The sequence below is a fragment of the Penaeus vannamei genome, chromosome 20, assembly GCF_042767895.1.
Source record: "Penaeus vannamei isolate JL-2024 chromosome 20, ASM4276789v1, whole genome shotgun sequence".
Classification (NCBI taxonomy): Eukaryota; Metazoa; Arthropoda; class Malacostraca; order Decapoda; family Penaeidae; genus Penaeus; species Penaeus vannamei.
In genome coordinates, this window is record NC_091568.1 from 14,825,636 (window position 1) to 14,850,635 (window position 25,000).

General features: G+C 39.2%; 2 protein-coding genes across 2 annotated transcripts; one reads left to right on the top strand and one right to left on the bottom strand.

Annotated features, from left to right (window-relative positions):
* Positions 1–2,513: 2,513 nt before the first annotated feature.
* Positions 2,514–14,480, bottom strand: Aldh7A1 (aldehyde dehydrogenase 7 family member A1). The gene is made up of 9 exons (XM_027356979.2): positions 14,259–14,480; positions 6,586–6,693; positions 6,329–6,437; positions 5,695–5,912; positions 5,019–5,234; positions 4,554–4,733; positions 3,953–4,112; positions 3,309–3,538; positions 2,514–3,159 (listed from the first exon to the last, which is right to left on the bottom strand). Exons 1-9 carry the CDS (start codon positions 14,430–14,432, stop codon positions 2,947–2,949), a joined length of 1,608 nt encoding a protein of 535 aa, XP_027212780.1. The 5' UTR covers positions 14,433–14,480; the 3' UTR covers positions 2,514–2,946.
* A 578-nt stretch (positions 14,481–15,058) lies between these two features.
* Positions 15,059–24,760, top strand: Non1 (nucleolar GTP-binding protein 1). Its single transcript, XM_027356974.2, has 11 exons — positions 15,059–15,164; positions 19,869–19,941; positions 20,183–20,353; positions 20,646–20,964; positions 21,142–21,257; positions 21,545–21,736; positions 21,893–22,057; positions 22,406–22,538; positions 23,306–23,517; positions 23,736–24,137; positions 24,302–24,760. Exons 2-11 carry the CDS (start codon positions 19,894–19,896, stop codon positions 24,449–24,451), a joined length of 1,908 nt encoding a protein of 635 aa, XP_027212775.1. The 5' UTR covers positions 15,059–15,164; positions 19,869–19,893; the 3' UTR covers positions 24,452–24,760.
* The last annotated feature ends 240 nt before the right edge of the window (positions 24,761–25,000 follow it).

Here is a 25,000-nt window from a genome sequence, read left to right on the forward strand (position 1 = left end):
AATACACATGAATTGTTTACTCCTTTCTCTCTTTCTTGAGAGAGAGAGAGAGAGAGAGAGAGAGAGAGAGAGAGAGAGAGAGAGAGAGAGAGAGAGAGAGAGAGAGAGAGAGAGAGAGAGAGAGAGAGAGAGTTTAAATATTTTTAAAGATCTAGTCTTAATTCCAATTGTTACAATGGATATTCTTTGCTGTGCCATACAGTGTTTTATTTTGTCTCTGAATCTCCCCCTAAGTGCAAGGAATGGCCGGGTTACCGTCCACTGGAAGCGCGCGGTATAGAACGCATATCAGCAAGATTTGTGATTTGTAGAATATGGCATATATATATGTCTACATCAACTGAAATTGTTCGTCACCATCACTATTTCATGGTTTCGCTTGCTTATTCGACACTCAGTAATTCCAAACAGTTTAGCTTCGAAGCAGTTTTGTCACCGATAACCCTTCAAAATTAGGAACAATAGCAGCGTATATTCTTATTATTTACGCTAATTAAATATGTACAGATTCACTAAGACCAAAGCGCTCACGTGATCCTGGATGATCTGGAATTGCATTTTGCAAAACTAGACAACTTAATTAGAAGAGGAGGCTTCATCCAGCCAGGTTGTTACATTATCTGCGTACTTATTCAACTTTATAGCAAACTTTTAATAAGTATATCTTAATGATAAGCCTTGTTGACAGGAAATGACAGTATGTACTTCCACCAATACAAAATGTGATTCTCTCACTATAACCGTATTCATGGTTTTCTCCAGTCAGGTCTGAGGTTGTATAGGAAAAAGCTACTGACAGAATTCAGAAAGTATCACGTATTAATTTCATGAGAAATTTGCACTTTTACTTAACCTTTTACCTTGGTAGTAGGTAGGGTGTCTCTCCCAGATGTAGTGAATGTGATTTTTGAAGAACCCACACAATTGTATGTCATCTTTCCCAACAAAAGTTGTGTATTTATGTAAAATATAGAAGTGCACAATAAATGTAAGGAACAAGCAAGATTTTAGCTGTGTGGAGTTTATATTCCTTATAACAGAAAAATAAACATATTTAAGCAGACTACAAAATGCAAAAGAAATTATCAAACAATAGGCTTTGCATTTCTTTTCTAAAAAGAGGCTTATCCATATCCAAATATATGGTGACAAGACTCTAAAGTTTGGAATCTCTTGTTCATAGGCTATTGAAATATGGTGAGGGTACTTTTCAATCTTGTATGATCAGATTTCCCGTCACAATATTTATTTATTGAAGTTTTCTGCCCTGTCAACATCTAAGGTCACTAGTGGCGTATTCAAAATATAGCGATTGGGTGGGGCTTGGGGCAAAGCTCCTGGGTAAGGATTTTTTTGGTTCAGAAAGCGATGTTTATGGATTCCCAGAATAGTTAATGGTCCAAACAATTAAATATAACAGACATCGAACAATATACTACACTATGGTAAAATATTGTGGCAAAAAGGGTAAAAATGAGTTAACAACAAAATGTGTTAGAAATCAAAGGTTATAGAGCGCTGTAGGTTAATATGGTGAGGGAAAGGCAGAGTACAAAGGCCGTTTAGGACAGATAAAGCCAGCCTTTCACCCTCTCATCACTGTTCTCAACACTTTAGGAGGTGGTCAGAAGGGGATGAAGGAGAAAAGGAAATTAAAAGGGGGAGAAAAAACATTGTGCAGAATTAGTTGAGGCACAGGCTTAAGGTCCAAGGCAGGGGTGATCCCCCACATTGGGCCTCAGTCTCCATCCCCAAAACACCCCTCCCTAACACAATATTGAACAAGGGACTGGGTGGGGGGATGGCCCTCATATCTACAATTTATGCATTGTCTTAAATTCACCCAAGATCACTAATGGTCTTGATCAACCATTTAGTAGAATGCCTGTTGACAGGCATTTAACCTGGTAGAAGTTTGGAAAAACATAAGAAGCAACTCAAACTTTCACAGCGCTGCTGTGTGATGCAGCAACAGCTTTCTCATCTAGAAAACTTGTTGACCTGCATTCAAATCCTTCACCACCAGTGGATGGTAACCCTGGCCATTCCTTGGACACAGGGGGTAATTTAGAAGCAAAATAAAACAGACAGCTTGTTGCACCAAACAAAATAACCATTGTCACAAATGGAATAAGCTAGATTAAATTTTAAAATCCTGCCTGGGAACACCTGAAATACTCTCGTCACAATGTGGGCATAAGGTGTATTCCTAGTTGGTATTTTGAGCATGAATTGGATGTGTACTGGTCACATTCCACTTAGGAATTACATAACTGATTTGCTGTCAAAAATATTGATCTGTGTACTTTTACAGATAGTTTTATTTACAAGAAAAAGAGTATAATAACAATCTAGTTTACCTGCTTACCAGATATAAGTGAGAAAAAAATATTCAGCAACTCATTCAGAACATTTTTGGTTACAAGACAATGATCTATTCTCTTTATTTCAGTATTATATAATTGCTTTAATTTCCAGTGTCTGGGATCATTGCTTTGATATGTTTATATCACTTTTTTTTTCTTTTTTTTTTTTTACTTCAAGGATATAGAAAAATAGTTTTTTGTCTTTTTTATTAAAGGTACTGAAAAGACAAAAATTTCAAATGGCACTGGTATAAAATATCTTTATGCATGTATCTATATAAAATATTTGGGGATGCTATATCTGTCACATAAGACTTTTGAGCATTTGCAGAAAGCTTTAATCACCGGTTACAGCACTTTAATTGCACTTGTTCTGTATATCACAAAAAATTTCATCTAATTACCTGTATGTGTATCTTGCATCATCATAACCGAGCTAATATTAGCCCCGCTTTTGTGTTGACAGCCAATGCAACTGTTGTTTTTGTATTTCTGACTAAAAGAAAATATTCAACAGCTGCTGCTTTGACCACATATTGTACTATTTAGCAACAAAAGGGAAGGTCTATATTCTTTTGCATTACTCAAACTTGATGCCCTGAGCAAGGGGTAATTCCTTGGTGTAATTAATGGTGCACGTTGATCGGCGCATGTACTGCTTCCATGCATCAGAACCAGACTCCCTGCCACCACCAGTGTGCTTCTCGCCACCAAAGGCTCCACCAATTTCGGCTCCATTGGTGGGAATGTTGACATTAATGATACCGCAGTCTGAGCCCTTTGGTCCAAGCCACTGTAAAAAGAACATTCAAGATTTATATTCCAGTAATTATCCTGGAGCCTTTTATTTTTTTATCAAGAATCCTCTAATATTCATCTTTTATATAATTTCAATAAATTTATTACTAAATTAGAATCACAATAATTCATAAGAAAACCTACCTTGAAGACATTGCCAAGGTTCTGTGTGAAGAGAGAAGACGAGAGGCCTTGATTAACCTCATTGTTCCACTGAATTCCTGTATCTAATGACGGGCACTTAAGAGCATAGACAATTGGGGCAAAGGTCTCACGGTGGACAACTGGGGAGTCATGTGGGAGTCCAGTAACAATGGTTGGCTCCACAAAGAAGCCTTCACGGTCAATCACATTACCACCAAATTCGACCTTTCCTGTTGAGAAGATGACAAAGCTGTTACATGCATTCAAGAACAAAAAAACAAGATCATAGTGTGAAAAGATTCAGAAATCATGTATTGATGATCCTAATTGAGAGCAAGTATTAGCTCGAAAGTTAGGAGTCTCATGCTCATGTGCAAATAAACATGTTGAAGGTATACATTATAATTGAGAATGCAATATGTAAATAGAAGTCATAAGTGGCTATTACAGTTTTTTAGCAAACCCTATAGAAATATCAGCAAACTTGCAATATAACTTTCCAAAATCTCCACAATGCCAAAATCAAGTATAATATAAAAAGAAACTAATGCTGCTAGGGATCAACTTCATAATTCATTATTTATCATTGTTTCTTTGGTTATTTCTGTTGCTTTAGTTTTAATAGTAGTATAAAGAACACTTGCCTCCAAGAGAAACAGCTTCCTTGATAGTAGCAAGATAACCATCAATTCCCTGTTGTGAGTGCATGGGTCCATACAGAACACCATCATCCAAGGGGTCGCCCAAACGTGGCATGAAGCTTTTGTATGCCTTTACAAGACGCTCAACAATCTCATCGTGGACCTATAAAAAAAAGTCGTTCATGCTTGAATTATTTTGGACAGTTGATTAGAACAAGTCACATTTCATAAAAAACAGTAACTATTATACAACACAAACAACTTGTATTGTACCTAGAATAACAGTAATAAACAATCCCCATTTTATTAACATCTTACTTGTACTTTCATATATATGCAGTTACACAGGTACCCAAGCCCTATTTTACATGATGAAATACTCCATTAACTAAACTAGATATATGATAAAAGATATCATAATCAAAATAAATGTGGAAATGAAAGCATTTAATCATATCCAAATTATGTAATCAAATAATGGTAAATATTTGTACATCTGAGGATTCAAATGCAAACTTATTTGATTTGCCAATATCATGAACAGAATTTTTCTTCAAATTTGGGGTTCTCTATTTAGTGTTAATTAAGTTCTATAAATACAAACCTTCTCGTGCAGAATTAATCTTCGGGTTGTAGTACATCTTTGGCCGGCAGTGCCTACACATGCAAACAAAGCTGCCCTGACAACCATCTCAATATCGGCATCCTCATCCACAATAATGGCATTATTGCCACCAAGTTCAAGCAGATGGCGGCCAAATCTCTCTTGTACCATAAGGGAAACCTAGGTAAATGTATTAAAATGTTCATTAGCACATTTTTCATCCAAGAAAAATAATTCTGTTTTCTTAAATAACAAATGGTTCATTATCACAACTTTAAATAACACATTCTTTTAAATATTAATGAAAAATAGTAAAGGCATATAACAGTAAAATTTATATTTAATTGTGTTAAATATCTTTCTCTATTGCATGACCAATTAATGCAGGATAACATCTTTTTTTCAACAGCAACTCTGCAATACCAAAATCTGTACCACAAACAGCAATAAATCCCCTTTCTATACCTGTTTTCCAACATTTGTAGAACCCGTGAAAGAGACCAATGGAATCCTCTCATCCTTGGCAATAGCAGTGCCAACATCAGCACCACCACAGCACAGTGCAGACACGGCTCCAGGAAGGTTATTTTTCTCCAAGACCGATGCTACAATCTTGGTTGTTGCTACTGACACTAGTGGAGTGGTTGGGGCACCCTTCCATAAAAGAGTGTTGCCACATACCTGAAAATATGAATATTGATTTAACAGTCGATGCAAGAATCTTTGTATTTAGGCAATGCCATTTTACTATTAGAGTTAAAGAAACTTAATACCTGTATATTTCTAAAGCATATACATATTTATTACCCTTTTCTGGTGTAGAATCTTATTTATTTTTCAAAAACTAGGTAAAACAAATATCACTATTCTATTTAACATCATTCTAAATATCAGCTGTGTCTCTCAAATAATCTTAAACCTAAAATCCATCTGTATACAAAAAAAAATGAAATGATAACTCAAGATGTTACTGATGTCCAACAATACTAACAGCAAAAAGTGCCTCTCCTATACAATTACTTTCATTTTAGTTAGTGATAGCATCTTTTTATTATTCCACTTAAATAGAAACAGACCTCATAAATCTTTACAAATATATATAAAAGGAACCATAACATTAACCAATTATCTAAACCCATACCATTGCAATAGCACTGTTCCATCCATATACAGCAACGGGGAAGTTGAATGCAGTAATCACACCAACAATGCCCAGAGGATTCCAGTTCTCCAAGAGGGCATGGCCTGGGCGCTCTGAGGGAAGCACAGAGCCACCGACCATGCGAGACAAGCCAACAGCAAAGTCACAGATGTCCACATACTCTTGCACCTCACCAATGCCCTCTGGTTTGATCTTTCCTGGAATTACATTTAATGCACTGATAAAAAAGAAGTCCTGATAGATTAAACAATGTACTTAATACTCCTGTTTCCAAGTTACTTGTAATAAAAGTACTAAAACGGTAATAGGAGTTAAGATTTACAGAATTTAAAGGTGAATATTTCTCTTCATATACTGAAAAATATACAATGCCTTGAATAGTTAAACATTTGTTCTACATTGCTTAATAAGGCAAGTGAGGAGGAATATCACATATGTAAGCATATCTTACATGGTATTCACGGTCACATAGCAGCACTACTATGAGAAGCACTATGAATCATATTTTCCAGAGTTTTACTATATAATATTACTCTGCACTACAAGATTTAATAATAATTTCCAGAAAAAGAAAATGCAGCCATCTATTAAAATGAGAACTAAGAATACATACCCATCTCTAAGGCCACAAGCTTTCCAAGGGGCTCCAGGTTTTCCCTGAGGGCGACGCCAATCTGACGCACAATCTCTCCCCTGGCAGGAGCTGGCATATCTGCCCACACCTGAAAGGTTTTCATATTACTGCTACAAACTAAACAAAGTATGCAACCAAACTCTTGCTTCCTTAGACTTCAAATATCAATATCTAGATAGAAATTAAGTCTAAAAGATGTTATTCCTCAAACAAATAAAAATTTCACTAATCCCTACCTGCCAAGCCTCCTTTCCTGCCTTGACACAAGCATCCAAATCTTCCACTGTGCCTTGCTGGACTTGAGCAATTGGACGATTGTTGGCAGGGCACATGGAGGTCACCACCTGAGAAAGAGATACAGGGGTAATGACATCTTCTGAATGAAAGATGAACAAAAATTGTGATTTTCGATTTACAAAAGATATCTTGGTGGAGAGTAATAAAAGTTGGATATGTGTAAGTGGGAGAGTTAAACGCCAGCAAGCAATGAAAATAGTGGAGATTCTTCTACAAGAAGAGATACAAATACAATGACTGTAAAAAAAAGAAAAATCTTACATATATACATATACATGTATGCATACATGTACGTACACATACATAAACACACACATATATGTACACATACATAAACACACACATATATACACATACACACACATATATACACATACACACACATATATACACATACACACACATATATACACATACACACACATATATACACATACACACACATATATACACATACACACACATATATACACACACACACACATATATACACATATATACACATATATACACACACACACACATATATACACATATATACACATATATACACACACACACACATATATACACATATATACACATATATACACACACACACATATATACACATATATACACATATATACACACACACACACATATATACACATATATACACATACATACACATACACACACATATATACACATACATACACATATATACACATACACAAACAAACATACACATACACAAACAAACATACACATACACAAACAAACATACACATACACAAACAAACATACACATACACAAACAAACATACACATACACATACACATACATACACAAACACACAATACATACACACACATACACAAACACACACATACACAAACACACACATACACAAACACACACATACACAAACACACACATACACAAACACACACATACACAAACACACACATACACAAACACACACATACACAAACATACACATACACAAACATACACATACACAAACATACACATACACAAACACACATACACAAATATACACATACACAAACATACACATATACATACACATATACATACATACACATATACATGCACCTACATATACATAAATGCACTTACATACACACACATATACATACACATACACATACATATACAAATGCACCTACATATACATAAATGCACCTACATACACATAAATGCACACGCGCGGGTACACACACACACGCGCGCACGTACGCACACACACACACACACACACGCACGCACACGCGCACGTACGCACACGCACACGCACACGCACACGCACACGCACACGCACAGTACAGATGTATATGTGAAATGAAGCCGCCACAACTAGTCAACCTAGTTTCCGAACCAAAGTTAAAACCCGTTTTTGTTACTATAGTATTTTATTGGGATTGCAATTTCATCTTCATACACACTTTACAGTTGTATTTTTGTTCATATTCGTGTGCATACACATCCCAAACATGGAAACAGACGTGCGTCCACACATACAACCATCGCTCACAATGCACTTTATACTAACACACATGTTATAATGAGCTGACAGAACACTACATTGTAAACATTTTCGCTTTCGCAGATCTGTTGATTGAAGGGTCTGTTGATTCAAAACGTTCAATTGGTTCCGTTCGCCACAGGAAAATTCTTCTTTGAGTTTAGATATGAATTTAAGCTTTGGAAAATTCGGCTAGCACATTTCTCTGAACTTAAATATATAATTAAATCCTCATTTTAGCTCTGAAACTGCCTGTCCCCGGCTTTAGAATAAACCATGTCATTCCAATCACTTGCAAGGTCTCCCGTCAAAATCAATCTAATCTGTCAAATGCACTCCCTGAATCCTTGTTCTGCCAATGAAATGGTTCCTTATCCTTGTTTTCGTTTCCATTGGCATAATTTCATTTAAAATTTGGCATGCCCCAAGCCAAGTTCGATTAGTGATACGTAAGTCCAAAAAATGCTTTCGTCAAAGTCAATTAGGCACTTCTTAATTTTACAATACATTACGAGTCCATGCATGTTTTTCTTACATTCCTCCCCCACTTCTTGTCTGCTGACACGTGTCTAGCAGACCAGCAATAATAAAACGGAGTCAAAGCGTCCCCGTTGCCCCCTGCACGATGTTACAGAATAACTCTGCGCTCATCATAAAGTCTAAAAGTTCATATCAATTTTGTCAAGGTCTACACTGCTGCCGACGGCCTAAGGTAATTATGATAATCGACATCAATCCTGATATTTGGCATTGATTCTCGTGGTTTATATCAACTTCGTCGTGTTTCACAAAAGCAGCTCCCTTATGATCTCTGCCCGCTGCTCTTCCAACGAAGATCGATTCCGCCATACTGGATGTCGCTTCATTGAAGGTCGATTCTGCCGGGCGCTCCTCCATTAATGAGTAAGCACTCGTGTATGCACGGGTATATGAACGTATATATATGCTAGTTCATGTGCACACTTACACACACTGGCACTCATTCATAAATAAATACACATACGTACCCGAGTGAGAGAGTGAGTGAGTGAGTGAGTGAGTGAGTGAGTGAGTGAGTGAGTGAGTGAGTGAGTGAGTGAGTGGGCGAGTGGGTGGGTGAGTGGGTGAGTGGGTGCGTGAGTGGGTGAGTGAGTGAGTGAGTGAGTGAGTGGGTGAGTGAGTGGGTGAGTGGGTGGGTGAGTGGGTGAGTGAGTGGGTGAGTGAGTGGGTGAGTGAGTGAGTGAGTGAGTGGGTGAGTGAGTGAGTGAATGGGTGAGTGAATGGGTGAGTGAGTGGGTGAGTGAGTGGGTGAGTGAGTGGGTGAGTGAGTGAGTGAGTGAGTGAGTGGGTGAGTGAGTGGGTGAGTGAGTGGGTGAGAGAGTGGGTGAGTGAGTGAGTGAGTGGGTGAGTGAGTGAGTGGGTGAGTGGGTGGGTGAGCGAGTGAGTGGGTGAGCGAGTGAGTGGGTGAGCGAGTGAGTGGGTGAGCGAGTGAGTGGGTGAGTTAGTGGGTGGGTGAGTTAGTGGGTGGGTGGGTGGGTGGGTGAGTGAGTGAGTGAGTGAGTGAGTGAGTGAGTGAGTGAGTGAGTGAGTGAGTGAGTGAGTGAGTGAGTGAGTGAGTGAATGAGTGGGTGAGTGGGTGAGTGAGTGAGTGAGTGAGTGAGTGAGTGAGTGAGTGAGTGAGTGGGTGAGTGAGTGAGTGAGTGGGTGGAAGGGCGAGCGGGCGTGGGCGCGCGCGTATGTGCGCGTTATGAAATCAATCATAGTCTAACATAATAAATATAATCAACATCGATATCTTAAAGAAGTGAGAGATTGAGGGAGAGCTCGATCATTGCTCAAAGTAAGACAGCTTGTTGATACAGAAGCAGCAAGAACACCTAAAAATATATGTATATAATAAAATAAAATTTAAAAAATAATAATAAAATAAAAAAAAAACTACTTTTCGATTTACTTTTATCAATCAGGCGATCGCCGCGGAAGAGGCCTAATACCTATTATCGTAATCTGACAAAACAGGACGAAGCTTTTTAGACTCCTTTGGTCAATTAACAAACAAGCCCACATTTCTCTTCCCAGAATATACGTGGTGGAAAATTGTTGGCTTTTGACTACCAACGAAATAAGGAGTCCGCGGGGATCATTTATTTCGGTCCTATTCTGGACAACCCTCGAAGAGGAGAACGTGTAAGGGGAGGAAGAAGAGGAAGAAATAAAACATGAACAAAAAGAACAAAAACAGGAGGTGAAAGAAAAACAAGGACTAGAATTGTGAGGATAGGAAGAGGAAGAACAAACACATGAACAAAAGGAACAAGAACAAGTAGAAAGAAGAACAAGTACTAAAATAAAAAAAAGGGAAGATCCTAAGCATTCGAATTTCCCCAAAGGAATTTTCCCCTTACTCGACACAAGCTTTCCCCTAGAAACCTGACCAACAACCTTCAGGCAGATCAACCCTCTAGTCAGGCCCCATTGTGGGTACCCCTCTCCCCTGCCCAGTAACGACCCTACTGCCACAATACGGGTGAACGAACCTATTTAAACTACCCTGATCACTAATCCCGCACCACATAAGCAGAGGAGAGAGAGAGACGAGGGAAAGAGGGGAGAGAGAGGGGGGAGACAGAGAGAGACGAGGGAAAGAGGGGAGAGAGAGAGGGGGGAGATAGAGAGAGACGAGGGAAAGAGGGGAGATAGAGAGGGGGGGGGAGACAGAGAGACGAGAGAGAGGGGGGGGGAGACAGAGAGAGACGAGAGAGAGGGGGGGGGAGACAGAGAGAGACGAGAGAGAGGGGGGGGAGACAGAGAGAGACGAGAGAGAGGGGGGGGAGACAGAGAGAGACGAGAGAGAGGGGGGGGAGACAGAGAGAGACGAGAGAGAGGGGGGGGAGACAGAGAGAGACGAGAGAGAGGGGGGGGAGACAGAGAGAGACGAGAGAGAGGGGGGGGAGACAGAGAGAGACGAGAGAGAGGGGGGGAGACAGAGAGAGACGAGAGAGAGGGGGGGGAGACAGAGAGAGACGAGAGAGAGGGGGGGGAGACAGAGAGAGACGAGAGAGAGGGGGGGGAGACAGAGAGAGACGAGAGAGAGGGGGAGGAGACAGAGAGAGACGAGAGAGAGGGGGGGGAGACAGAGAGAGACGAGAGAGAGGGGGGGGGAGACAGAGAGAGACGAGAGAGAGGGGGGGGGAGACAGAGAGAGACGAGAGAGAGGGGGGGGGAGACAGAGAGAAACGAGAGAGAGGGGGGGGAGACAGAGAGAGACGAGAGAGAGGGGGGGGAGACAGAGAGAGACGAGAGAGAGGGGGGGGGGAGACAGAGAGAGACGAGAGAGAGGGGGGGGGGAGACAGAGAGAGACGAGAGAGAGGGGGGGGGAGACAGAGAGAGACGAGGGAGAGAGGGGAGACAGAGAGAGACGAGGGAGAGAGGGGAGACAGAGAGAGACGAGGGAGAGAGGGGAGACAGAGAGAGACGAGGGAGAGAGGAGAGACAGAGAGAGACGAGGGAGAGAGGGGAGACAGAGAGAGACGAGGGAGAGAGGGGAGACAGAGAGAGACGAGGGAGAGAGGGGAGACAGAGAGAGACGAGGGAGAGAGGGGAGACAGAGAGAGACGAGGGAGAGAGGGGAGACAGAGAGAGACGAGGGAGAGAGGGGAGACAGAGAGAGACGAGGGAGAGAGGGGAGACAGAGAGAGACGAGGGAGAGAGGGGAGACAGAGAGAGACGAGGGAGAGAGGGGAGACAGAGAGAGACGAGGGAGAGAGGGGAGACAGAGAGAGACGAGGGAGAGAGGGGAGACAGAGAGAGACGAGGGAGAGAGGGGAGACAGAGAGAGACGAGGGAGAGAGGGGAGACAGAGAGAGACGAGGGAGAGAGGGGAGACAGAGAGAGACGAGGGAGAGAGGGGAGACAGAGAGAGACGAGGGAGAGAGGGGAGACAGAGAGAGACGAGGGAGAGAGGGGAGACAGAGAGAGACGAGGGAGAGAGGGGAGACAGAGAGAGACGAGGGAGAGAGGGGAGACAGAGAGAGACGAGGGAGAGAGGGGAGACAGAGAGAGACGAGGGAGAGAGGGGAGACAGAGAGAGACGAGGGAGAGAGGGGAGACAGAGAGAGACGAGGGAGAGAGGGGAGACAGAGAGAGACGAGGGAGAGGGGGGAGACAGAGAGAGACGAGAGAGAGGGGGGGGAGACAGAGAGAGACGAGGGAGAGAGGGGAGACAGAGAGAGACGAGGGAGAGAGGGGAGACAGAGAGAGACGAGGGAGAGAGGGGAGACAGAGAGAGACGAGGGAGAGAGGGGAGACAGAGAGAGACGAGGGAGAGAGGGGAGACAGAGAGAGACGAGGGAAGGAGGGAGGGAGGAAGAGAGAGAGAGGGAAGGAGAGAGGGAGGAAGAGAGAAACGCGGAAGGAGGGAGGAAGGAAGAGAGAAACGCGGAAGGAGGGAGGAAGGAAGAGAGAAACGCGGAAGGAGGGAGGAAGGAAGAGAGAAAGGGGGGAAGGAGGGAAGGGAGGAAGAGAGAAAGAGGGAAAGGAGGGAAGGAGGAAGAGTGCGAGAGAAGGAGGGAGGGAGGAAGAGAGAGAGAGGGAAGGAGGGAGGGAGGAAGAGAGAGAGGGAAGGAGGGAGGGAGGAAGAGAGATAGAAGGAAGGAGGGAAGGAGGAAGAGAGAGAGAGGGAAGGGGGGAGGGAGGAAGAGAGAGAGAGGGAAGGGGGGAGGGAGGAAGAGAGAGAGAGGGAAGGGGGGAGGGAGGAAGAGAGAGGGAGGAAGAGAGAGAGAGGGAAGGAGGGAGGGAGGAAGGGAGAGAGAGGGAATGAGGGAGGGAGAGAGAGAGGGAAGGAGGGAGGCAGAAAGAGAGAGAAAGGGAATGAGAAAGAAAGAAGGGGAGAGGGGGTAAAAAGACGCATGGGAGAGGGAAAAGAGGACAGATGTCGTGGGAAAGAGAAAACGAGGAATGCAGGATACTCTAATATTACATCATTACATTATAACAATTTATTCTTCACAATACATTGATTTATTCTTCACAATACATTTACATTCTTAACTGTCCTATCCCATGTAAAACTGAACTCTTCCTTGTCACGACTATGGCAGAGTTATGCGAGAGAATTTTAGGCTTTATAACTAGTCTTGCCTTAGGCGGGTGTCCTTGACCAGTCCCTACCCTACCCCATCCTACCAGCTTGGCACTCCATAGCGGCGGTTTGTTCCTTTGCTCTCCAGACGCCAGACAAGTGCCACATGAGGGACCTTAACCAAGTTTTTAAAAATCCTACGAATAATCTACCTTGGCTCTTGAGTTAGGCCTACATATTCACGAACTTGACCCCCATAAAATCGAGAATAGATTTAATTAAATTGAAACGCCGTTAATTTGGCCTATTAAAATTTTCCAAAGGCGAGGACCACGACTACACCCCCGGAGCGAGCCAATCCTGGGAGAGTTCGCTAACCACCACACCAATCGTGGCGGAGCTGACCTGTTGCCAAGCCGTGGCGGTGCCCAACCCCCTTCCAACCACGCCGGAGAGAGGGTTAATGCCGCCGGTTGTATAACTCTTTTATTTGTTTGTATGTGTTTGTTATTCTGTTGTCCCTTTTGCTTGTGTGTGGGTTTTGCTTTGTGTTTGTTTCTACGTCTGTAAAGAGGGTTTCTGTGACATGTCATTATACTGCTGTTTTTTATGTCCCTCGTGGCGGCATTGCCAGCGTCACAGCGAGCTATTTTTAAACCTAAAACCTTGACACTGTGCAGGTTTTTAACTCGACAATGCCAATTCACACAATTAACTTCACTGTATCACGATAAGCCTAAAACTTCAACCTCTGTTCATTAGTTTTTCTTCTGTTGTTGCTACATTATCAATATCAATATTCCTATGGTAACTTTGGAAGTACAATCTTTAACTTATCATATCCACAAATACAGGGTTGTTAGGTACAAACTACGACAAATAGACGTACTATAATAACATAGTAAAGTTTACCATCAACCGGCCTCCCCCCCCCCCTCCCCAATTGCGTCAAGCAGTGCAGGGCCCCGACAAACCGACGCAAGACTCAATCCACATTTCATTAATTTAAATGCTTCTTACCTCTCCATTGGCAAACCATTTCCCATTGAAGACTCCCTTGTTGCTCTCCTCGAGTCCCAGGTCCTTCAAGAAGGCGTACTTGGGCTCGTTGATTAGGTATCCCGAGGAGGACATGGCTCTGGCGATGAAGAAAGGGGTTCGCGTGAGGGGGAGAATGCGAGTGAGGAGAGTCATGGCTCAGCTGTGTCGTCTGCGCGTCTGCCAGGGACTTCTCGCGAGACTCCCCTGACAGCCGCTCATGCTAGGGGAGTTCTCGAATAATTTTAGGGACTTTTTAAGGGAATTTCCCCGCGTAGTCCGTGCCATTTCCCCTTCACAGAGCGGAGGGGGCATTTAAAAATTAGCATTATCGACTGTTTATCAATTGGCGACTATTCTTTATCATATCTCCCGATACCTGCAGTCGTCCAATACGGTAGTTTTGAGTATCTCAGGTCATAAGCGATGGAATGGTTTTTAGAGCCAGAAATTCGTCGCCTTTCACCTTTTCCCCCAATCCGTGAATTTACATTTCATCAGGGAAACAATGGTATGATTAAGATTCAACCTTGCTTTTAATAACGACATATATTTATCGAGTATCTAACTTTATGTGGTACATAATTTTATATCTTGATTGGGTGACATAGTCGTTACAACCATATGCGTATCTCGATAAAATAATCATGGGAGTTCATTGTTGCCGAAACATTCGTTTAATTTTTATACATCTTTTATTATTCAACCAAAACAAAGAATTAAAAACAAAGGAAATTATTGATATCACTTGATAAATTATATGATACAAAGTACCAAGAAGAAATGAATGAGAAATAACTCATACGACAAATTAGTTTCGAATGCGCAGCCAACACGAGGGAGGTGTAGGGGAAGAACCAAAATAGGGATCGTGTTATTTTTTTCGTGGTAAGTACATACACGTTAGAGTTGTTTTAGTTTCTAAGGTTATTAAATGTGGTAGCAATGTTAAAAAGAGTAACTTAAAGATAATATCAAGCCGGTACATGTGGCAGAATAAGATAAGATGATTATTAAAACCCGTGTTTACGATCCACGTTTTCGCGTATGAACAATAACACATGTTAGGTTCATATACCTTAATTTTCCTGTTTTTAACTTAAAATCGGTAACAGTGATATCTCAGTCACCTCCCAGTCACTTTGTATAGATTCCGTAATTACTAATAAGCATTCTGTCGGGGTAATCTTCACCCATCAACTGCAGTTATTAGTAAGAATGTATTCCTGTAATAAAAGGATAGTGCTTACTAACCAACCTACATGCACTGTATAGTATATTATAGAAGAGTCAGTTTTGTTCACACAAAGATGGCTTGGTAATTTTCTAGAATACGTCCACCAAATGGATCGCGGCATTTTCGGTATCGTTGGATTTCACATACAGTCTATTATGCAAATGTGTAGGTTTTATTGCGCGGAAGCCCCACCAACCCCACATTCTTGGCCCTGATAGCAGGGGAGGGCATGAAAGGTACCAGGAAATTATGGGGTAAAACAGGCATAAATAAGAATAAAGATTTTAAAAAAAACGTAAAACTATCACAAAAAATGCTCAAAATCGTCCAATGAAACTCTATGGATATAACCGCCATCTATGAAATTCTATGGACTGACGCACCATAAATAAAAAACTACGGGAACCCAACCCACTTTTCATCAAAACTCTACGGGAATTCACACGTTCCAGTTGACCAACAAACCAACCTGATATATCAATACAAATGGCCGTGACTAGGCATGCCCTTTGGGCACTGCCCGAGGGGAGGGTTAACACCCCCCGGGACACATTCTCTCCACCTTGGTATGCATGGCAAGATAGAGCTGCATTCACATGGTAAAATATTAAACCAAATACCTTTATATCTGCAACCATCTTGCACGGCAAGATAGAGCTGAAACAGTTCAGAAAATTGCACTTCTTTTTTCACACTGAGAAGAATGAGGCAGGTCACCTGTGTAGCCAGATATATGCGTGTGTTAAGTATCAAATGCATTTGAGTAGTTTGACAATTAAGGATATTAATGACTTAGCCAAAATTGAGGTTCAAAATACACATTTTAATGTAAAAAAGGGCTGAGACATGAATATATATGAAACATTAGTCAAAACTCGTGTGCATTTTTATGATATAGTATATGAAATATAATACTTGAACTTTATTGAGCAATTAAAAATCTCTGCTAAACTGCCACCTCCTGATTAGTCATGAGACAGTGGTGATGTAGGTGCACAGTAGGGCAGAAGACAGTGTGCGGGCTGCGCAGCAACTTGTTCTTTCACGCTGAGCGAGTGGACTTAGGCTGTGAGCAACGCTTTTTCCTTTATTTGTGGCATTACCATTCATGTTTGCAGAATATTTCTTGTACCATCCACTAGTACTTTTTGTCCCCTACAAGAATATCATTTTCAATTTGCCCTAACTTAGTGCAGCCATAACGTACAGAATTTCCATTTCTTCTTTGTTGGCACTGTATAATCTTAGGAATAACCCAGAATCATTGCATACTGAAAAAAAACTTCTCACTTGCCTTATGTCATTTAATAGCTGGCATCGAGCTGTCAAACCCAGCACCTGAAAACACTTTTGCGCTGAAGATTATTGTGAAGAACTTTGGAAATGAATCTTTAAACACATAAAGGAGGTATAACAACATTAATAAAAGATGTTAAAAACATAGATGTGGAACAGCAGACACTGATGATTCACAAAATATCATTTTGACAAGTATGTAGTAACATTAACTACTTGGCATATCACAATAATTAGTTATGGGGGACAGTGCAGTGTTTACCCATGAGATCTAAACAAGATGGGCAACTTGGCTAAAATTTGGTCTCACCTATGATCTTTTACATATAGCACCTTTAGGAAGCATTTGCACAAATATTGCCATACAAGAAAATAATCTTTGTTTATAAAATTTTATCATTTTATATAGGTTTTATTACCCAACTCAGGCACTACCTCATAATGCACAATGTCCGAAAATCCTTCCCACACCCTCCCAATCACTGTGTTTCTCCACCAGGTATATGGCTGTGCATGCTTGTATATTTTATATGTATGTGAATAATCAAGAGTCAAAGAAACCAAGGCATTACATTTGGATGCTTGAAAAAAAAGAAATTAAGCTCTAATGACGGAATATCGATTAGTAGGATGTATGCAGAGTAAAGCTCAAAATTCAACAGCAAAAGTTTTAAGGTGAAGACAAAATGGACAAGTTAAATATCTGACATTGTGAAGTTATTTTCATTTATACTTTCAGTTATCACCCTTTGCTTCCTGCTTTTTTGTCCTGGATAGGACTGCATTTAGTGATCACGCAGGTACACATTGTAATATCTGATTGAACCAATATCCTGCACTGGCATAGGATAATGAATGTAACAGTGCATGTCATTCTGGTTCTTTATAAGACAGTATTGTTTATATTTCTTTCTTCAATTATTCCTGTTCTGGTTAGATATCTCCTTTGTTGGTGAATTAAGAGGTAAATCTGGAATAGAACTGCATGAAGCATTGCTATAAAACTTATTTTCACCCAAATTTTAAGTAATGAGATTAATAGCCGAGGTTAGGTAAGCTTACTAATTAAGTCTCTTTTGGAGCCATCTGCAGAAAGGAAAAAAAGAAAAAAAACATTGAAATAGTGGAGAGTGTCAGTGGGTTAACAGGAAGTTTCTCAGCTGTAGATTTAGGTAGTAATTTTTATATTCTTTCATTTTGTAATTTTCCAAGCATAAGTATATAGCATTAGAAATTTGCGCAGTCAGTTATATGTAATCATTAGAAGCTCTTGTGGATTTCTATCTGATAAAGTTGCTTAGGAGGCTGATAATAAACTTTCTCATTGAAACACTTGAATGTGAAAGGGTAGATAAGAAATCTTGTAATATGTGCAGTTTTGTTGGATAAGTTAGGAACTGCTATGATGATAGATTTTATTAATGATTATTCCCTTTACAGTTAAAAGTCAATATTATCTTTGGGAATTTAATTCTCACAACTAAACAAATGCTAAGTGAGTTTCACTGTGCTAATATATGCTGACTAAAGAATTCCAATGATTTTAACATAGAATCTAACTGCATTATATGAAGGTGAAGACCTGAGGTCTTGAGATTATCATGGCATTTTGCCTCCTCTTTTCAGTTTCAGAATTATTATAATGCCTCCTCTCCCACCCCCAGAAAGGTAATAAATTGATAAATAAATAAAGGTATAAATGAAATAAAATGATATTAATGAAATCCTTTCTGATGTTCACAGATTTCAATTTGTTTTTGTAGTGAAAATATGTTCATATAAAGTGAAGTGAACAAACAGGATTTACACTGACCTTAAGATGTCTTTAAAAGTCCACAGAATTCAGCTGTGTTACAATTATTACAAACTTTAATTTACTTTACATAATTCAGTTTTTTTCTTTTTTTCTTTTACACATTTTAATTGATCGTGCTGTTACTAAGTCCTCTTTATGTTGCTTTAAAGCAGGTTGGCTCTCTTTAGATTGTCACAATGTGTTGCTGTTCATGTGCTTGCAACTTCTGGTGCCTCAATATCTATTTTGTTTGGACATTAATTCTTCAGCTGTTGCATGTGTGAAGAATGATGCCAGAATATATAAACTGTGTAACCAGGCAAACTGACAATAAGTTCATTAGCACAATATGCTAATTCCAGAGGCCAAGAAATCCAAAGATAAATACAGCTAAATGTACTGCTCAATTACCAGTATTTATAAGGTAATCACAGATAGATGCTAAAAGAATGAGGTTTCATTAAACATTGTTCCAGATGAATGGGAAAAATAAACTAAGTTGAAGCTGGGGTAGGAAAACTCACTATACACAAAATAGATTTGTTTACAGGGGATTTGCTTACTATTATAGGTGTAGATGGGTTCTGTTTATGTAATAAGTACTTACATTATATCTTTAGCTAGGGTCACACTAGTCTTCTTTGTCCTGAGATCCCTAGACAGTCTCGTCGAAGTCTGGCCAGCTACAGCTTTTGATTGGTCAGCTGACCTGACTTCAGCAAGGCTATCTAGGGATCCTAGGACAGAAAAGACTAGTGTGACTCTAGCTTTATTAACATTACAGACTTACCAAGAATGAGATAGTTTGCAAATATTTATATAGAGCTGGTATGGAGATGGAAAATAAAGGATTGAAGATGCCACATAATAGTAGGATTTATAAGAATCTTTTTTCTTGTTGTTAAGAAAGCCCAAAGGCATATAACTATCATTTATTAACTCAAGACCACCCAGGCTGCCTAAACCACTTGGTTAAACTTCAGTAGCCATTTGTAAGATAGCAGTGTGATAATTTTGTGGTTACAGTAATTATTTGCCACACATCCCTGTTCCCAATGTTATGATTTACAAAAGTATAATTAAATTATGTGTTTTCAACCAATTTTTGAAAGGTTGTGTTTCAGCTTCACTTTAAAGAATGTAGTTGCAGCCACTTGAGGTGTGAGGATGACCTTGATACCCAGGCTATGGCTAAAAACTTGGCCTTCAGCTATGTTTTTACACCTTGATACAAGGAGTTAATACTTTTTTATTATTATTTCAGACGTGGGCTGCAAAAATCAACCACCATGTCACATTACAACTTCAAGAAGATCACGACGGTCCCTCCGTCAAAGGCAAGTATTGTTCTTTCCATACCCACTATGCTGTGCAGGGTTCTCAACTAGCAATCTTGCTGACCCACATTCAAATCCCTCGCTGCCATTGGATGGTAACCCTTTCAATTCCTTTGCACACAGTGGGTAATTTAGAAACAAAAATAAACAGATAACCTGTTACACCAAGGATTACCATTATAACCAATGGAAATAAACCTAGTTATTTAAGTTATTAATTATTATTCACATTCTTTTGCAGGACTTCATTAATATAATGTTGTCTAAGACACAACGCAAGACTCCAACTGTCGTTCACAAGCGTTTTAAGATCAGCAGAATTCGTCGTTTCTACATGAGGAAAGTCAAGTATACACAACAGACCATTCATGACAAATTGACTGCCATCCTGACTGAATTCCCAAAGCTTGAGGTGAGTATATTGAAAGATAAGGATAGCATATATTAAAGATGGTATTTTTTTATTGACAGACAAAGGAGCTGCATTTAGATATCAAATAACACTGTTATCATGAAATATAGCATTTTGCATAGCAAATGGGGAAGAGTGTAAATTTTCATTAATACTTTTTGTTTAAAAAACATGATTTTATAGCGTAAAAAAAATGTGCTGTTAAGATGGCATTCATAATCAGAATGGCAATTAAATTTTGTAATGTTGATTCATAGAAGAGATTAAAAAAAAAATCTTCATCTTTTTTCAGGATCTTCATCCATTCTATGCAGATTTACTGAATACCCTATACAACAAGGACCATTATAAATTGTCTCTGGGGCAGCTGAATGTTGCCAGACATCTTGTTGACAAAGTAGCAAGTGACTACACCAAGTTGCTCAAGTACGGTGACTCACTGTACAGATGTAAACAGTTGAAGAGAGCTGCACTGGGTCGTATGGTCACCATCATGAAGAAGCAAGGACCACCCCTGAAGTATCTTGAGGATGTTCGTCAGCATCTGTCCAGGTTACCATCAATTGATCCCAACACTCGCACACTTCTGCTCTGTGGATGCCCCAATGCTGGTGAGTATGATGTAGTTACATTCAAGTTCAGTTGTTTAACTATGGCCAGAAGTGCTTGTGTGCATGCATGCATATTGAAATTACTTATTGTGGAAGAGTTCCTTAATAGACTCTTAGTTTCTCCACCTACCCATTGTACTTGTCTTGCTTGTGTTGAATATATCCCCCAATTTCCAGGCAAGTCTTCATTTATCAACTTGATCACACGGGCTGATGTTGAGGTTCAGCCATATGCTTTCACCACAAAGTCATTGTATGTTGGTCATACTGATTATGAATATCTAAGATGGCAGGTTAGTACTTCGAGTTTTGTATCAGTTTCTTTTATTTTTGAGGGATCAAATAATTTTTCTTCTTTTACAACTTGAAGAATGTCTTGGACACTATTAATTAGAGAAAAGTATCTTTTAGGGTTTCAAGGGAACAGTAAACTATATTGGATGTAATGATATCACATGGATATATTGACAGAACATTAAAACCTCTGTTGCATGTGATGGAATTAGGACTTTCCATAGTGATTTTCAATAATCTTTAGTAAATATTCATATACATCTAAAATGCACAACTTATTTTTCAGGTGATTGATACTCCTGGTGTGTTAGATCGACCTTTTGATGAGATGAACACAATTGAGTTACAGGCCATTACAGCTCTTGCACACATACGTGCTGCTGTCATTTTCTTTTTGGATGTGTCAGAAATGTGCGATATGGAAATAGGACAACAACTTAAAATTTTTGAGAGCATTAAGCCTCTCTTTGTGAATAAGGTGATTATATTTGTGTGTATGTTATTTGTTTTGTACAAATTAGTGACCATATGTATGTGATATTTAGATTTTTTCGTGACATACAAGTTGTGTTAGACAACAATGTATTATGATTATCAGTTTTGGTTGATGAGTTAATTTTGTACTATATTTCAGCCTTTGATCGTGGCCTGTAACAAGACAGATGTTATTACCCTGCGGGAGCTGAAAGAGAAGTCTCCAGAGAAATTTAATCTGATCTCTGCTCTAGAAGAAGAAAAAATTCCAATTCTGGAAATGTCCACCCTGACACAGGATGGAGTCATGGAAGTGAAGAAAGAGGTAAATAAGTATACTCTATGGCAACAGTTCAGGGCATGAGTTATTCTTTTTGCTTGAAGTAATATGTTGAAAGTAGACTATATCACATAAAACTGTCTTGTTCCATGTGGATTAACCCACTTACGACGGGTGTCCCACATATGAGACACCTGGAAAAGTAAACATTGCCGGGCATCCCACCGTTGCGACGCCAAATCTGCACGCCAAATTTTAAGCTGCCCGTAAAATATTATTTTTGGCTTATAAATGTACTGTCATTAGTGGGTTTAATGTTTTCATGAATATTTTTAGCATTAAAGTGTAACAGTATCCATTACTACTATCAATTTTTTCTGTTATTTTTCATAGGCTTGTGACCGTCTGTTAGCTCAGCGAGTTGACTTGAAAATGCGCACAAAGAAGGCCGACTCTATATTAAATCGTGTTCATGTTGCAATGCCAGCTCTGAGGGACAGAAAGAGAAGAGCTCCCTATATTCCAGGTATGTTTGTAAAAGTTTGTGTTCAAGCACCCTTTTTAATTGTTCTTTTACTTCTTTTTTTTTTTTTTTTTTTTTTTCTTCTTCTTCTTTCTTTCCATTCCTTTTCTTTTCTTTTCTTTCTTTATCATTATCATCATATTTTATTATTATTATTATCAATTTTTTTTTTTATTATTATTGTCAAAATTATTGGTATTTTTATTTTTACTTTTTCAGTTCATATTATTATTTTACATCACATTCATACATTCTTCTTTTCTTTTCTTTTTTTTCTTTTCTTTTCTTTTCTTTTTTTCTCTTCTTTTCTTTTCTATTCTTTTCTTTTATTTTATTTTATTTTATTTTATTTTCTTTATCATTATCATCATATTTTATTATTATTAATATTAGTTTTTATATTATTATTGTCAAAAGTAATGGTATTTGTATTTTTATTTTTTCAGTTGATATTATTATTTTACATCACATTCATTCAGGTCATATATCTTGGTATTTAGTTGTTGCTGTTTGACACACATTCCTCATCAATCTATGTATGCGAGATGGGGACAGTAAAGTTACTAATGCTTTTCACTTGTCATGTATATCCTTTGTTATTTACTTTGTTTTCTTCTTCTTTTTTATTTCCATTTAGAACTTGTGATATTCACCTAAGAATTTATTTTTGTTACTTGATATTGATCCGTGACCATTGTCCTTAGCAGTGGATTGCAGTACAATTTGCATTTGTTGTTTGTAGTTCTAATCATAATTGATGAATGAAACAGAACAAGTAAAGAAGATCAAGATAATGGAGGAGGAAGGTATGGTTCCTTCCAAGAGGTTGGAGAGGCACTTGGAGGAGGAGCTGATGGACGACTACAGCTTGGACCTCAACAAGAACAAGGACCTGGCAAATGAGGAATGGAAGTACGACAAAATTCCACACTTTTGGAACGGACACAACATTGCAGACTTCATTGACCCTGATATTGAGAAGGTAGAAGCAAGAGGCCTCATGGACATCATTGCCATGAATTCCTCATTAACTCCTCCTGTTATGTATTGATATACTTATATGTGAAGTTGGTTACTGTGGCATCTTTATTGCTTCTTGTGAAGTCTGTTTTTTGATTGATGTTCATCCAATTATAGAATTTTGATAGTTTATTATTATTAATAATGTTGCTATTTAAATTATTGTTTCTCACTTTCCAGAAATTAGCAAAACTAGAAGAAGAAGAAGATCAACGAGAGAAGGAAGGTTACTATGAATTAGACTATTACGAATCAGATGATGAAATGAAGGAAGTACATAGCCTCGCTCGCAAGATCAGAGAGAAAATTGTCATCAACAGAATTAACCACACTGTTGACAAACCCAGGAAAGGAAATGCAGTGGTACCACGCGCTTCAAGGCCACGCGAGAGGTCTGTGACCAGGTTGAAGGCGACATTCACAGATTTGGGAGTAGATATGACTGAGACCGAGGGCTGCAACTTCACACGCACAAGCAGCCTCTCTAGACCAGCACCCAAGAGGTTCCGCAGTGCTTCAGCAACTCCTCGACCTAGATCTCTCTCAACACCACGTGACGAGATGGGAGTAAAGACACCACAGGTAATATACCATGCCCTTTTTCATTGTGAATGTCATATAAAAATGCATTTTATCTATGAAAATATCTTAGTTCTAAGGACAAAAAGTTCTTTCAAAGAGATTCGTCTCATTACTAGTCCATTTCATTTTCAATTTTACAAGCTAATCTTGTTCCCCATTTACAGGAGGCTGACAAGATTAAGAAACGCATAAGGAAAGCAGTACACAGGAGTAAGAACTCTGTCAGGGGAGAATCTGATCGCCACATCTTCGATTTAAAACCCAAACATCTCTTGGCCGGAAAGGGTAGTCTTGGCTCTTCAAATAAGAGATAAGCTGATAAAGCTTTGTCTGAAAGTAAACTTATGTTTTCTCACTAATCATAAATACAGATTTTGCCCTTTTTTTTTAGGGGGGGGTGTATTTAGTAACTGAAAAATGTCTTGATAAAGTAAATTACTTTACCTTTTTCTTCTTCTTTTTCAGTAATCTTTAAATTGTTTGAAAGAAAACAGTGTTTCTTGATGTGGGATACATTATGTTCCAAGATTTACATTTATTGTTATATAATTAGATTACATTAAAAGAAGTAAATCTGTAAGTGTTCTTTACTATATATGTTTAAAAATAAAGGACAGATGGTATGTTGTTTTTACATATCCCATGAAAGGTTCTCAGGAAAGGGCTTACTATTTATGATATATTCTCCTTGAGTTGGATCTTGATTGAAAGAGATTAGATTATAAAGGTCAATTAGTATGAACAATAACTTGTAAATGAATTAAGAACAAACTGCATGAAATTGAGACAAAAGAGAATTAATTTTATGCAGTCTTTTGAATAAACAAAAGAATAAAGGAAAGTTGACTAAGAAATAGTGCACA